This window comes from Perissodus microlepis, chromosome 18 (assembly GCF_051167445.1).
Source record: "Perissodus microlepis isolate ML-2025 ecotype Zambia chromosome 18, ASM5116744v1, whole genome shotgun sequence".
Classification (NCBI taxonomy): domain Eukaryota; kingdom Metazoa; phylum Chordata; class Actinopteri; order Cichliformes; family Cichlidae; genus Perissodus; species Perissodus microlepis.
In genome coordinates this window covers 12799607-12816278 of record NC_140478.1, presented here as the reverse complement: position 1 = coordinate 12816278, position 16672 = coordinate 12799607, and the positions used below count along the sequence as shown (strand labels likewise).

Here is a 16672-nt window from a genome sequence, read left to right as displayed (position 1 = left end):
GGCTCTGCTGGCTGTAGAATTCAATTTAGAATCCTGTCATTTGGCTACTATGTGTTAAATGGTGTCGCTCGTTTCTCCATATTATACGCTGAGATATTAAATAAAGAATATACCAAGATCCAGGACTAAATGGGTCCTGGCCGGAGTGGCTCTTCTACTCAGTGTGTGAAAAGTGTAAGAGTTCTCAGTGAAGATGCAGTGTGTCCTCAGTGCTCCTGATGTTCCTTTTGAACTTATTAGTAGCGCAAAATGACTGGAATATAAGATTTCTTTTCTTTTTATTGAAAAATGATAAAATGTACAGAGAAAAATGCCAATACTTAACACACTAGATCACAGTTAGAACTGAAAGTCAAAGCATGTTTGGAACAAATCAAATCTATAAACTACAAGATACTCTATAAGCAGGAGAAGAAAAAAAAAAGAAAACAAAGACAGTGCTGCCTCATTAGAGCGGCGTTCAAGTGTCTTATTTTGTTACACTTGTACCTCTTACAGTATGTTATGCATCAGTTTTAATAGCACATTAAATTACACAGGTGAAGCCAATCTGACAACATGACAGTACAACCTCAAACTGCCTTTTCCTTCCTTCCCTCTTCACAGTACACGTGGGTGTAGTATTCGTCCATTTAATTAAAAAACAAATTAACAAAAAATGTGTGTGTACCAGCTCTTTTTTTAACAGGAGATCGCACATACTGTAGCTCAGATACTGCATGTGCTTACAAGTCAAAATCTTTCTAGTTTGGCCTCGGTGTGTATTTCTGTGTGTGTTTTCTGTGCGTGTTTCTGCTAAGGTGTCATCTAATCACTGTCAGACCAGTCGAGCTCCATCATGTCCATGGCTGCTGTTGCCATGTTGATCCTTGTTCCGTGCCGCACGCTGCAGCTTTTAACAGAGTTCTGATTAGACGATGCCCGCATGCTCACCTGCACCCCAGAGTGACCGACGACACCCACTTCACCCCTGATCTTTTGGCTGATGGCCTCGCTGACGTCTCCTCTCACATCCTGGACTACAACTCCCATGTCACTCCTGCGACCCCTGACCCCCAGCTCACTTCTGACGCCGTGACCAATGACTTTCATCACTCCCAGGTCGCCCATGTTCATGTCCATGTCACCCAGTCTCTCCATCTCCCCCATCTCATCCATATCTAAAGACAGCATGTCCCCAAAGCCCCCCATGCTCCCATGGAGACCTTTGAACATGGTTGGGAGCCTCCCTCCTTCGAGACTACCCTCCATCCCTCTCTCTTCCAGCGTGTCGCCGAGTTTTTCTATCTCCCATCCTCCCTCTCTATCCCTCTCTCCTTCCGCCTCCCCGAATCCCCCCGAGTACCCTCGGACAATAGTAGTCACCCTGCTTCTTTGCATTCCTCCCCTCTCCCTGTCCCCTTCCTCCCATGTCCTCTCCTCCCTTTCCACTACACCACCGGGGAAACTCCTGAGTGTCACCTGCACCCTTCCTCCCTCCAGACTCCCACTGTCATCTCTGTCTCTCTGTCCCCAGCTTTTCTCCTCTAGGGTACCCTCCTCTTCCTCGTCCTCCTCCCCTAACCTCCCCTGCAACCCTCGGAACATGGCGTGCAGCCTCGTGCTGTCGAGCGAGCCCATCCCTCTCTCCAGCACCGTACTGCTCCCCCTCTCTGTGTCTCCGTTGCTTAGTGTGCGAAGGAGAGAGCTGACACCAGCACTGCTGACCCCAGCACTATTGGAGTCCTGAGAGTGTGAGCGGAAGAACGAGCCCGAGGAGCTGATGGACATCGGTGTGAAGAACTGGTAGAGACAAAGAAAAAGGTATCAGTTAATTTTGTTTATGGCAGTTTGAGATAAATTATATACAGGCAAGTTTTGCGTACCGGTGAGATGTTTGAGCGCTCCATGAGTAGGGAGGTGGGGCTAGGAGTCATGTTGGACCTCTCCATTAGCCTCTCTTCCCACAGTCTGAGCCTCCTCTCTCTCTCCTCTAGCTCCTTCTCCTTGGAGTAAAGTTCCCTCTCTAGCTTCCGGAGGCGCTCTAATGTTGACTCAATTTCACACCTAAAGTATTTGTACACATGAAAACATTAGTGGTCAGTGATTAACTCCAGATTTTAAAGGAGAAATTACTATATTCAGAATGACAATATAATAATTAATATGTAGTCTGCTAAAAACAGCTACTAGTGCATCTAAAAAAAAATGTATATAATGAAAAGGTTTTATTTTTAATTTATGTCATATATCATATATTCAATACACATAAAGTGAATTATTTGAAATCTTTTTGTTTTAACATTGATGCTAATGACCAGGGATCCCCAATCTCAGTCCACGAGGGCCGGTGTCCCTGCAGGTTTTAGATCTCACCCTGGGTCAACACACCTGAATCACATGATTAGGTCATTACCAGGCCTCTGGAGAACTTCAAGACACATTGAGAAGGTAATTTATCCATTTACATCAGCTGTGGTGGATCAAGGACACATCTAAAAGCTGCAGGGACACCGGCCCTCGTGGACTGGGATTGGGGACCCCTGCTAATGACTTACAGGTCATGAAAATCAGAAATCCAGTACCCCAGATTATTTGAATGCTTTCATTTTAAGTAAATTGCTATACCAACTCTCGATCTAGTTCAGTACACACAACTACAATCATGGAGATGACTGCTAACTTGGCAGTCGTTCATATGATGGTCACTGACACTTTCCACAAAGAGGGTAAGAAGGCGTTTGCTGAAAAGGCTGGCCTTTCAGAGTGTTGTATCAAAGCTTATTAATGGGATTAACTGGAAGGGAACATTGTAGTAGGACAAGGGTGGGCAACTCCAGGCCTCGAGGGCCGGTGTCCCTGCAGGTTTTAGATGTGTCCTTGAACCAACACAGCTGATTTAAATGGATAAATTAGCTCCTCAACATGTCCTGAAGTTCTCCAGAGGCCTGGTAAAGAACTCATCATGTGATTCAGGTGTGTTGACCCAAGGTGAGATCTAAAACCTGCAGGACACCGACCCTCGAGACCTGGAATTGCCCACCCCTGTAGTAGGAAAAGGTGCACATGCAACACGAATGATCGCACCCTTTAAAAAATTGTCAAAAACTTAAGAAAGATTCAGAGTGAGTGGACTGATCCTGGTTTCTGTGCATCCAAAGCCACCACGCACAGAGGTCTCCAGGAAAGGAGAGACAACACCAAAAGAGTCTTAACTGGGCTAAGAACAAAAAGAACTCAGTGAAAGTCCTCTTTTCAGATGAAATTCAATTTTGCATTTTAGTTGGACATCATGTTCCTAGAGTCTGTCAGAAGAGCGGAGAGGAGCCAAGAATCCAAGGTGTTTGAAGTAGTCTGTGACGATTTGGGGCGCCATGTCATCTGCTGGTGTCGGTGACGTTGTTTGGTCCACCATGTTAGTCCAAAGTCAACATGAGGCAATCAGAAAGAGATTTTAGAGCACTTCAAGCGTCCACCTGCTGACAAACTTTATGGAGACAGCGGTTCGTTTCCATAAGGACCTCTAGCAGCACCCAGCCATAGTGCCAAAACTACGACTGAATGGTTTGCTGAACGTGTTATTACGGTGTTATTATTACTGTTGTTGTTTGTGACCGGCCAACTTGTCTGGCCTGAACCTCATCAAGCACCTGGAATATTGAAAAAAGGAAGTCAAGAAACACCAGACCCAAAAATACAAACAGCAACCTGGGCCTCAATAACACCACAGCAGAGCCAACACTTGATTGAATCCGTGCTAAGACACTGATATTGAGGGCATAAATAAGCATATTATTCAAAAGCTGCTCATTTCTGTATCGTAAACTTCATTATAATTAATGTTTTAATGATTTAAGATACTGGATTTGTGATTTTCATAAGCTGCAAGACATTTTTCACTTTATGTATATTGAATATGCAAAATGTGAAAGTTTACCTTTGAATTAAATTCAACATTTTTTGAATTTTGCAATGACCTCTGAGGCATACTCACTGGAAACTACAATTCATTTTCATTTCTTTCATGAATTTTATTTCACATTCACTTGATACTTTCATTTTTTATAACATTAAAATATTTTTATGTTCATGAGGAAGTAGTTTGCAGTTGTGAGTAGTTAACTTTTTACAGCAGAACACAACATTGTTTTATAGTCGTCTTTTGATGCAGTACTCTCCACTGCCACAAGAGGTCACTATTGGATTGGCTGTCGATGAGCCTGCATTCACAAACACAATCATCTCTCACGGCAACTAAATATAGACATGTGCAGAGTCATACCTCCTCCTGTATTCCTTCCATACTTCCCCTTTCATTCATCCCACCCCTTCACCTCCTTCACTCGCTCTCTCCTCCCTGCTTGTCCAAGTTTTTCCACCCATACCTAAAACTTCACTCAGAATTGATTGCCTTCCTGTACTCATGTTAAATATGCACAGAATTTTGCACCTTCTCTCCTCCTGCTGTTCCATTGGCCACCTCTCTCTCCCTTTTTCCCTGCACCCCCCAACCTCCCCTCATCTGTCCACTCTTGTTTTCCTCTATCCTTGCTGTTTGTGTCTCGCTCAGTGTTTTAGATTTCACACTCACACAATACATTTCTGTTCCTCCCTGAACCTCTCCTCCTCCTCTTCAACTCTTCAGTTTGATTTCTCCTCAACCACCCCACACCACCTCCAACTCCACCCCTTGTCTCTTTCTCCCCATGTCGGAGTGAGGGCAGAGTGGAGGAGTAGAGGAATCTCTTCCATGGCTACTTTCCAGTGAGCTTAATATAGACTGAAGTAGAGTACAGGGTCACACATTCAGCTTCTCCCTTGAGCTTCAGTGTCCACAGAGTTGTGTATGTAAACATGTATGTGAGCGAGCGTACATGCTGATGCGTGTGTGGATTTGTGATCTACCGTGTGCACACGCATTCAAGAGGGTGGATTTGTCAGCCTCATAAGAGAACAACACTTTATAGCATGCACTTAAAAACGTCAGGAGATCCCTCTGACACAGTGCAGTTACACTCTTCTTTTGGATGTCTACAAGACTGTGTTTTTTGTGTGTGTACCTCCACTGGTCCTTGTTGTGTAGGAAGGAGTTACACTGGTCCGGTAGCCTGCTATCGTTAGCCATGGTCTCCAGGGTTGCCAGCACCTGCTTAAACTGTGGACGCTCCTGTAAATACATTTGTACACACAGGATATGATCGTGTATCCTTTGAAAGCATTCGGTGCGCTATATGAAACTTTTTTCCACACATTAATCACTGTGTCCTGAGTCAGTTTAGCTTACCTTTGGGTCTGCTTGCCAACATTTTCTCATCAGTTCTGCAAAACTTGCTGGACAGCTGGTGGGAATGGTCAGCCTCTGGATAGCCAAACACAATAACACAGACACATATAAAAATAATTACTATACAAATGAAACCACCCCCCCTTTTTTTTTTTTTTTTTTTTTTTTTTTTTTTCTTAACTCACCAGAGTGTTTTCATTTAGTCAGCTATTTGCTTGAATGGATGGTTATCTGGTGATCAGGTCAAAGTGACCGCAAAACACACACTTTTGGCCCAAACTCGAGATTTTTTACACTAATTATCATGAAACTTTACACAGTTGTATAATAGAGGAAAATAATGAAGTGATCACATTTTTTTATCATAATGTTGTGCAAAAACACTTTTTGGATATAAACTACCCCTTGAACTTTTAAAAATTAGGCAAACAAAATTGAATAAGTTTCCCAAGCAGCCAACCCGTTTGACTACTTCAACGTCAACAACTTCAGAATGAGAGTCTGCAGCCTTATATTTGGCTCTGTGAGCATGTACAAAAGGATGGAGCTTTGCAATTTGATGCCTTCCCCATAATGACAATGCATGGTAATAACAGCATGTTAGGATGCTTCCATTTGCTAAGTAGAAATGCACAGCATTTAACCAAAAGCTGATCTGATCTGTGTGATCTGAGGTGATATCAGAATTGGTATTACATTTCATTCTAAATCAAGTCAGAAAAATCGCTTTCAAACACCAGAGACTTTGCGGATCTTGTCTCGGTTCCTAATTCTTTTTACTCCAACACTCTGCCAAAACTTTACTGTATTATTCCTCTTTAAAGACCTCCACCTGCTCCTTTGACATAATAAAGTAAACTCTGGGGACCATTAGCCCTCACCTTTAACCAGCATTGTTCACCCTTCCTTCAAATGTGCAATAGTCCTGCCTCTTCTGAAAACCAGAAAACTGCATTTTAGAAAAATCCCACTAGGTAACAGACTAAAGTGTAACCTTTTCCACTTTAGCTCTCTTTATACATTTGTCCAGCTCTTCATCATCCTCAATCTCTTATATACTTTTACTGCTCCAGTGTTCTGCAGTTTCCTGTTGAGTAGCATTATTCAGAAAACGCAGAAAATATTTCCTTTAATTTTTATGTGGATGACACAGATTTGGAGTAACTTTAACAAACTTGGCTCTGGTGGCTGTAGAATTCAATTTAGTATCCTGTCATTTGGCTACTATGTGTTAAATGGTGTCGCTCGTTTCTCCATATTATACGCTGAGATATTAAATAAAGAATATACCAAGATCCAGGACTAAGTGCTCGGGGGAAGAGACTGTGCCAAAACTTTCACCCTTATACTGAAATTTTCAACACAGCTGAAATGAGTAATGAGTGAACAGAGATGTCTTAACTTTAGCAGAAAACTGTGTGTATTATGTTGAAAAAGCCAAAAAGCTGACCAAGGAAAAACATGTTCATCTCCTTTGAAATTAGGACTAATCTCAGAAGAAACTAGTTTATAGGTTCACAATATTGGGTTTATAATTCCAAGTTTCAGCAAATTACAATCCATCACAGTGTTTATGAGCTAAATGGTGGGGGAGGGGGTCCATGTATATCTTTCTTTTGTACTGTGTAAACTGCAGTTACAAAACCAATCCCTTTGAACATCATAGGCCCAGACATCTCCATAGTACAATGCGGTAAATGGAAACAGTTTCCCTGGGGATTAATCCTAAAATATCACCAACTCAGAGTGGAGAGAGGGCGAACTGAAGGGTCAGGAAGAGAGGTGTAGCAATGGAAAGGGAAAATCAGACGGAGACTGGGAAAGAGGAAGAGAGAGCGAGAGAGTTATTTAGGGAGAGTATTTGGAGACAAGCCAGCAGCTACGAAGGAATCATGTTCTCTGTGTTGTTTTGTTGAGTGTGTGTGTGTGTGTGTGTATGTGCATGTGCGTGGGGGTGTGTGTTTCTCTTACAGGGGTTTCGGTCACTTTAGTAACTGAAACACAGATGCAGCATAACCATCATCCCCTACCACTCATAAACCCAAAGAATCGACCCTCCTACCGCTGCAATCTTCTCTTCTTTTCCCCCCCCCTCTCTCTTTTACTCTGTCTGCCTCTCTCACTCGTAAAGGCTTTAACCAGGGGGAGTCTGGCCAAGCTCCACTGCTGTGTATCCAGGCCTTACAAGAGCAGAGAACTGACATCAGGCCTAAAAATACTCTGCCTTAGTCTCACCAGCTCACAGTGGAAACCATGAGAGCATCACATTGTGCCTCCAGTTGCTTCAAACTCTGGTGGGTCTAAATGCTTTCAGTATGTTCAAAAAAAGTGCACATGTATGTACGTGTACGTTACCTCTTGCTTTTCCACCACCAGCCATGCGACCTGCAGCCCTTCGAAACCTTTGAATGGAACCTCCCGAGTCAGCATCTCCCATAGCACCTGGCCACAGAACAGACTGTGTTGGTTCGCTTAATGCAGTGAAACAGCGTACAGTCACTAGTGACAACAACATGGCCTCAGTACTGTTGATACGTGAGGTGAGAAACTATTGGAAAGAGTATAAAAACTGCTAGTGTTCAGGCCAGTATGCTCTACTTAAGTTTTACAGTTTTTTCTGCATTATTTTAATCTGACCTTTGCATTTGCCAGAAATTTTTATGTTATCACCGGATTACTTGCAACTTTATCATGTTACCATTTACCCAAACCTCTTAGCTACTACTCCATTTAGCCGTGACTCATTGTTTAAGAGGACATCCCAATCTTTTATCCATACTACTAGCTACAGCTGCAAATGGTATAACTTTATAACCATGCTTTAAGTTAGTACTGTGCAAAAGTCTCGAAAGTCCATAAAGTCAGGCTTTCATGTAATTTTGGAGCAATAGTTTTTCAGGCTGTCTAAAGAGTTTTTCTTTGGCTACTTTTCCCTTTTCATTAATTTTCAGTCCATTCCTTGTACCTGATCGTTCTCAGATACATTTTTTTGGTTGGTTGGTTAAGCCTCTTAATGCTGACCTATGAATCATTCGTAAAAAAGGTATCAAACTCAAGGGATGAACCAGTACACATAACAACAGGGCAAAGAACCAATTTTAAATAGTATCTTCAGCGTCTTTGTTATTAGCACCTTGTCACAAAAAAACACATAACTAAAGAAATTAGAAGAAATTGAGTCTATGAAAAATAGCAAAGAAAATACAGTTCGACAAACATGAAATGTTTGACTCCCAGAGAGCTATTAGCCGAAAACTTGCCACGTCTCGGTATAGTGTACATGTATCCTTTAAAAAAAAAAAAAAAAAAAAAAACATGTTGCAATACTGGACAAGTGGTGGACAAAGGAAGTAGTAGGCCTAAAAACTATCTACAGCAGATGAACAGTAACTAAAAGTCATGTCCTTAAAAAAAAAAAAAAAAGTTAAATCCGGCAAAGCCCTAAAACAGGATTTGAGAGGTATATCTGGCCCCTTCAGTTGATCCATCTGCTGTTCCTCCTCAGAAATGAACTCCATGGAAGAGTGGCTGTCAAAAAGACATTGTAAAGGAAAGGAAGCAGTGAAAAAAGGCCAAGGTATGCCAAATTACACAAGAACTGGGATTAAAAAACATGGGAATTGGGTCTTATGGAGTGATTAATCCACATTTGATATTTTGGGTTCCAACTGTATGTAGAGATTCGGTCAGCATAGAGGTACAACAGTGAGTATAAACATGTTTAACACACAGTGAAGTCTCTGTCATGGTTTGGGCATTTTAGCCAGTGGCATCTTGTAAAAACTGAGGGAATTATAACTGCAGAAAAGCACAGTCAGATTTTCACCCACCACACAATACTATCTTGAAAGTGTCTGCTTAGCAACGGTTTCATTTTTCAGTATGACAATGATCCCAAATATACTGCCAATGCAATAAAAGCATACCTGGTGGATAGAAAAACACACAGTGAAACACTATCAGTCATGGATTGTCCTCCCAAGAGCCCGGACCTCAACATTATTCAAGCTTTGTGGGATCATGTTGACAGGGAACAGAACAGAAGGCAGAAACAACCAAAGAAGAGCTTTGAATGTCCTTGAAGAAGCCTGGAGAACTATTCCTGAAGACTACTTAAAGAAATGACAAAAGAGCTGCCTAACAGAGTTCAGGCTGTGTTGAAGAATAAATGTATCATACCAAACATTTACTTTCAAGCTCATCATAACTCAGTTTCTGCCGGTACATACTATATCAATAAATCACTGCACCCATTTCTCATTTTCCAAGAAAAAACAAAGAAAGAAAGAAATGAACTGGTTTGAGGCTTTTGCACAGTACTGCACTTCAGTTATTTATTCTCTTATTTACACTTATTTAACCACTTATCTAGTTTAATCATTTATGAGTCCCTCTCGGTGGTTTATTACTATCAATTAACTATTAACTTTACTGCTTAAACCTGCTCTGGTCTGCACATTTCTTTAATTAAATTGTAATTTCTGTTTCTTAGGATTAGTAGCACTCATCCGTCAGTATGCCCCGTGACTACCGCAAAAGTACCCCCTGGGGTACTTCTACCCCTACTTGTAATTCACTAAATTACAGCACTAGCACTGACTGCTACTTCTTAGACTTATTCCTGATCTTAAAATACTGATATTCCTACAGTACTGCCAACTCACCACACCATAGGAGTAGGTGTCACAGGTCTCAGAGACAGGCAGGCTCTGAATGACCTCTGGAGCCATCCAGGGAAAAGTGCCCACTACTGTCATATGGGTGGTATGGGAAAGAAACTTAGACGCTCCAAAGTCACAAATCTGAAATATCAACAGAAAAACGCTATTAAAAAGATGCGCAAAAATGCACAAGATGTATGTCTTTTTTTTTTTATATATAAATACATTATAGGTACAAACCTTAAGCACTTTATCTGCTGTCATTACCACTGAAAAACAGACCACATTATACAGTCCAGTTAATGGTGCACAACACTGAAAATACCTGACATTCAGGACTCGTGATTGGGCACATGGTACCAAAAGCAAGTTAGAAAAACTAATCAGAATGGGGTTTAAATTATGTGTTACCATTTCGGGACTTGAGGTCTCTGTGAATCACTTTGACTGGAGCTTCTGCATGCAGGTAATGCATCCCTATGAGGAAACCAATCATTAATAATGTTGTATCAAAAACAAACAACTACAGCACTTTGATTGGTTTTTGTGGAATTATCTAACAATACTCAATGTTTGGGTTTCAATTCCATTTGTTTTTGATCAGTTTCAGTTAATGCAGAAATCTATTAAATGAACTGACCTTAAAACGTTAAGTGAGGCAAGATCTTCAGCAAAACATCAGCTAAAATAAAGGCAAAATACTAAAATGGTTTATAAAATTATATAAAATTAAATGTTTAAAGTTTTTATCTCTAAAAATGTGTGACAGACTTTATTACATGGGTGTGTTAGAGACCGTAGATTCTCTCATATATAACCTGTTATATCCATATCCAGTTTTTAATCATCATTATTTTTCCTTATTACCCTTGGCTATCTGTATGGCCCATGTCATGATCTGGTTCATGTCCATCTCTTCACTCTGCTCACTGGCGAGGTACTCATACAGAGACCCTGCGCTAGCATATTCTGCAAGTACAGCACAGACAGACACAAACAATTTTCATTATGACAAACAACAAGAAAAATCATGCGCACCAATGCATCATGTAAAATGAGTCAACAAGTATACTGATTAACAGGAAAAAATATATAAAAAAGGACCGTTTTTATATTAGTCTGTCACTCTGAGTTTGACCTTTGACCTGAAAAACAATTATATAACACACATGTATACTTTTTTTTTTTTTTTTCATAAAGCAATAAAAAATCCTATTTTATTATTGGATGAATTAGTTTCTCTTTTTGTCACCCTAATAAAGCCAAACATTCAATCTAACAGTTACATTGCCAGTACCACGTTGGATCTCAGAGCTGCCTTAATTCTTCATAGCATAAAACATATAAAGATTCCTTAGAGATTCTGGGCCATATTGACATGATGGCTTCATGCAGCTGCTAGAGATTAGCCGCAGAGTTATTCTGCGTTAAATCTATGCCGTAGGTACTTTGTAACTACAAATCCCTCTGAAACCCAACAATGTAACCTATGCCGTAAACTGATGTGCGCCTCTGTAGAAGTGTAGCTACACATCACATCGAGAGCCCGCAACCTTCCGCCTCTTAAGTCAGAAGTCATTAACTATTTCCAGATCCAAACACTTCTTCACTTCCCAAACTCAAACAAACACCGTGGTATCACTGAGAGTTCAAAATGACCCAGATTATCTCATCTTCAATAAAATTAAACTTCAGATCAAACACAACACAAAAGCATGAATGTTGGTAACGGCATCATTTATTTATCTTCGTTATATTGTAGCATGGACAAAGATTCACCACAGAAATCTAAATCCAGTTCATCCTATAACCGTGTGCCTCATTCACAGTGTGTCGTGGGCTTTAACTCAGAAATGGCTGCCTGGACCTTCCTCATTCAAATGTCTAATATAATAATATTAATATATAAATGTATTTAAAAATTAATTAATACCTAAATACCTACCACACACTATGCTTGGCTTATTTATTTGCTGATGTCTTTATTTGTTAAATAATCAATTATTTCCTTATTTTTGTTAAAGTATCTTGAAAAGAGCCACAAGAGTTATTAGTAAGAAAGATTATAGCTCTGCACCAGTGTAAAACAGAGCCTCCATTAATCTCATCAGCAACAACCACTATTTTAAATAATAAAGTCTACAGTAGTGTATATTACAGCATCTTCAAAACCATTCACTGCTTTAAACAAGTGAAATAAACTTGGTACTTGAAGTTATATGTTACAATGTGTGAGAGCTACAGCCCACTGTTAAGCAGTGCACAAATCATACACAGTGAGAAGCTGCCTCAAATCATCGGAAACGCCTTCAACCTTCACATCCTTCCCTGACTTTTAAATCCAAAATATGTGAGAATTTTTCCATTTTGCTACTTAATGTCAGATCAAAGACAGAAAGTAGAGCACAAGCCTTTGTAGCCTCGTGAAAATAGAAATGAATGCCTGAATGTTTTCATCTGCACACAGAGACCAAAATCTGCTGATACCAGCTTTACTTTTGATATATCAGTAAGCATTAGGCATCAAGAAAGGTTGCTGGTGGTGTTTCAGTGCTTTATCTATACCATATAAACCCAGCCGGGATTACAACCACATCCAAACATGCTGGTCTCAGTTACAAATGTCCTGCCAGGAATCACCGCAAGAACCAGTGTTCAAAGTATGTTCTGATATTTCACCATACACACATAAACACTTGCCGGCCATCAGAGCATGTGTTAACGCGTGTGTAACTTTCTCCGCCTCGGATCAAATACGCACCAATTAAACCAATATACACACACACGCATACACGTGCAGGTTTAGATGGCAGCACAGTGTGCCCTGACTATATTCTGTAGCTTTTACGACTTACCTCAGACCTTGACCTGATAATGACTTCATACTTATATTACACCTGAACCCCAAGGATAGTCACACACATTTCATTTTGTGCGTCTCGTCTAAATTTAAGCATTAAACTACACTGACAAAAACATCTGAAAGTGTATATGAATTTCAAAAACACACTCGTACACACACTCCGAGTCTGACCTGTGACAATGCCATAGTTGGGAGATTCCAGCACGGCTCCATAAAACTGAATGATGTTCTTATGACTCAGTACACTGAGAATCTCAGCCTGGATGAGGGGTCAAGAAAAAGAGAAGCAGAGAAGTATGATCACCGTCATTAACTTAGGTTTTACAGTACAGGACTCTGACAAAGGAGCACAGCTTTTAATAATCATTAATCACAGGATGTTAGGCTAACTTCAGTTCAGTTCTTTTTTTATTTCAAACATATACATTCACCAACGTTTCATAAAATCATTCCATACAGTTGTTTGAAAAGGAGTAGGCAGAAGTATATACTTATTTAGCCCTACCCCCTCAGGTTTACATCCTCATCATCTAAATTTGAACAACAAAAACGCATACAATGCCTTCAACTTAGAACATAACATCTCAAAAAAATATTTTCACATGTTCAACTAAAACTATATTTAGATTTGCTAATTTGCAGAAGAAAATAAACATGAGTTTGACTGCTGTCTTGGGTTAATTGCATTTTCTTCATTCTTATACTTATTTAATATTTCTTTTTTGAGTTTTATTTTAAACTGGTTTATATCACTACTGACCTTTATTTCTTCTTTTAAATGTTAACTTAAATGTTAAAACCAACTTTAAAGTTAATCCTGATTGCGTCTCCGGGATTCCTGAGCTTAGGTCGGAACTTATTCCATTCCACAAGTTATCCAAACAAAAACCCTCCACCCTGCAGCAGTAAATAGGCCATAAATCAGAAATAACATCTCGATCATCATCTTTGCATGTGTGGAATATGTAACTTTTGCCAAGCAACACAATAAACTAACAGTGAAATGGATTTACACATAAACTCCAATCAAGCATTGAGCAAAATATTTTCTCTCTAAATATTTTTTTTTTTCCAAAGAGAAATTCATCATTCTGGGTTTACTCTCATCTATTGTTGTAAGGCTATCAGTTTGTGCAGGAAAACGATGCATGAAGGCTCCACATAAAGCTGCACTTCTCACATTATCCATCAACTTGTATTTACACATGAACTATGCAGACAGCTTTATGCATGCATGCCCACCCTCTGTGTATTTTTGTGTGTCAGAGAAGTCGCTCAACCGACAAAATTTCTTCCCTGTGTAATCTTATGAAGTTGGCCCACTTGTGACACCACCTTTTATTTCTCTATAATGCATGTGTGCACTTGCTTTTATATTATATAAAATCTGACACTGTGAATGAATACACCCACAGGCCCCAACTTCAGTTTCCTGACACAGACCCATTAGCCTTTACCAGCCCGGGATCATTAACATGGAAGGAAATCATGCAGCCCGCCTCATACTCGTGGAGACTCACACCCAGGCCTGAACTGAAGTGAATTAAGCCTCGAGGTACTACTCACCTCACCCTAACATACAATGGGAGGAACAGGGGAGTCCAGGCATAAATAAAACTGCTCTATCTACAAAGAGTGGGAGGAGGAGGAGGGGGCATGAGAAGCGGTATGTTTAAGATAAACACATGTACAATGGCAGACAACAAGGGAGGGGGAGGTGGGGGAATGGGGGGGCTTTGGATCCAAATCTGGGTATTGAGTGGACAGTAACCGTTTTTGAAGTTTTGAGCAGTAACGTCCCACGAAGGAGAGGAAATACCTAATGACTACTGTACATTATGTGTGTGATTGGTCTACGTCTGTGCGTGTCTCCACTTTACCTCTTTGTCGATCTTCAGAAGCTTCTTCACAGCCACTTCCTTGTCCTGGGATATCCAGAGAGCTCTGTAGACGCTCCCAAAGCTGCCTCCACCACAGTTCTCGTAGAAGAGCAAGTCCTCATGCTTTATCTGCACAAACGACGAGCCAGGGGACGACATGGCATACTGACTGACTCCCGCGCACTCAAACACACACACACATACACGCGCGCAGCAATAAAGTGTGACTGCCCAACTACCTAACCGCTATCCCGAAGGTATACAAGTCACGGATGAGCTGAGAGCAAGTGAAGGAGAACAACACAAAAGAGAAGTGAAGTAGTTTCCTCCACAGGGCCAGAGTGGATGTTGTCAGTCAGCAGAGCAGATTGTCAGGGAGAAGAAACCAGAAAGTGCTGGAAAGAGAGAGCGAGAGAGAGAGAAGTTTGCTCCCTGTGAGTGAGGAAAAGTCAACTGTCACTACCAGACAAGGTATTACATTGCCTGATAGTGGTGATCCAGTGTAACTACAACACAGAGCACACACACCAAACACACACGCAAGCTTGAAGATGAGGGAGAAGTGAGCGTTGACTGTGTGCAAGTTACGGTTTGCAGTCAGTGTGTGCAGTCTGTCTGCAGCAGACACACAGTTCAAATATGGTCATTGGCATCCCGGGCATTCCTTCTTCCTGGATAACTGTGGCTATATAAAGCTCTGCATGCACACACACATACAGCTCTGGCTTATAGCGCGTCTGACATAGTGTAAATCATTTAGCAACAAGGTTGTTGCTGCCACATATGCACCTAAATCTATCCGCTCACACTCTCTGCAGCTAAAAACACACACTCACCAGAGAAGCCAGGCAAGGCCGGCGTGTTACTCAACCAGACAGGAATGACCCACTGACATCAACAAGCAGGATAGCTGTGCTGACATCACCGTGCAGGGACAGGTGAGATCAGCCATGGGAAGTTAGGGACACTTGTCACTTGTTGACTGTAATCGAGTACAAATGTGGACTTCGTGGTGATTCACTGAATAAATAAAACACGACAAACGCTGCCAGCGGCTCTTAGAAGCCGTAGTGAATCATGACAACATGTAGTACAAATGCACTGTATAAAATAAACAACATCCCGAGAGACCGGCTGCTTGAAGAGATAAAAATTTACAGCTAAAAATGAGTTTAAAAATACAGATGGCGAATGGAAATTGTGATGCAAACGTTATTCGCCGCCATGCAGTTTCAGTGTAGAAACTTAAAGACACGGTATTTCATTGCAGTTCAGTTTTTGGATGAAAGGTTGGTGAATATAAAAAGTCTGGGATCCATAAGAATCCCTGTCACTGCTCATTCAATACTGTGCTCAGCACTGCTTGTTTTCTGTTTCTGATATTCAGAAATGACCCATTCAAGGGGAAATGTTTAAAGCTATAACCCACTGTACATAGGCCTCAACAGAATTTACAGCAATGACATTCAAAAAGACAAAGTCCTGCAACACCCCGGTGTCAGAGTACCCTCCTGTCTGGCAAACTCCACAACTCAGTTTGCAGTTTTAGTGTAGAGAAAAGCTCAGTGGTACAAATCAAAATGCACTGGCCTGGCAATAACATTGTCCTTTATCCTACAAGTGTTGCAAGTGTTTTGACCTCTTCACTTATTCCTCTCCTCTATCATTCCTAGGAAGTGGATGAAATCTCCACTCTTTACACTACAGTTTATCTCATTTGTAGTATTCCTAGGATCAGCTCTTTTCAAGTCCAGACAACACTGAGCAGTTCCCACTCTAGTGCCTCCCTGTTCCTGTCTTTCACAGAGGTCACATGTAAGCAAATGCCAGTCTTTGTCACATTTTAGTTTTTCAGGCCTCATGTGTTGGCGTACCTGCCTTCAGACGTCAACTGAAGTCAAAAAGCTCGGCGGCGGGCTTCTCCAGTGGCGGCTGAAATATTTTTGATTTTTGCTGGATATTCTTTGCACGACAGATTTTCCAACAACGTCATCCCTTCGGCTCC

The 16672-nt window shown here is 41.0% G+C and overlaps 1 protein-coding gene across 1 annotated transcript; it reads right to left on the bottom strand.

The window, feature by feature from the left end:
* Positions 1-275: 275 nt before the first annotated feature.
* Positions 276-16626, bottom strand: LOC146367451 (uncharacterized). The gene is made up of 11 exons (XM_084911309.1): positions 14668-16626; positions 12959-13046; positions 10792-10893; positions 10336-10401; positions 10165-10193; positions 9928-10065; positions 7619-7705; positions 5264-5338; positions 5040-5146; positions 1866-2046; positions 276-1782 (listed from the first exon to the last, which is right to left on the bottom strand). The coding sequence occupies exons 1-11, from the start codon at positions 14824-14826 to the stop codon at positions 808-810; spliced, it is 2007 nt and encodes a 668-aa protein (XP_084767435.1). The 5' UTR covers positions 14827-16626; the 3' UTR covers positions 276-807.
* Between the last annotated feature and the right edge of the window lie 46 nt (positions 16627-16672).

Coding starts and splice junctions, on each gene's coding strand:
- LOC146367451 (XM_084911309.1), bottom strand. CDS start 14,826: ATGTCGTCCCCTGGCTCGTCGTTTGTGCAGATAAAGCATGAGGACTTG. Junction 10,894..12,958: donor CAACTATGGCATTGTCACAG/GTCAGACTCGGA, acceptor CTGTACTTGCAG/AATATGCTAGCGCAGGGTCT. Junction 5,147..5,263: donor GTTGGCAAGCAGACCCAAAG/GTAAGCTAAACT, acceptor ATGTATTTACAG/GAGCGTCCACAGTTTAAGCA.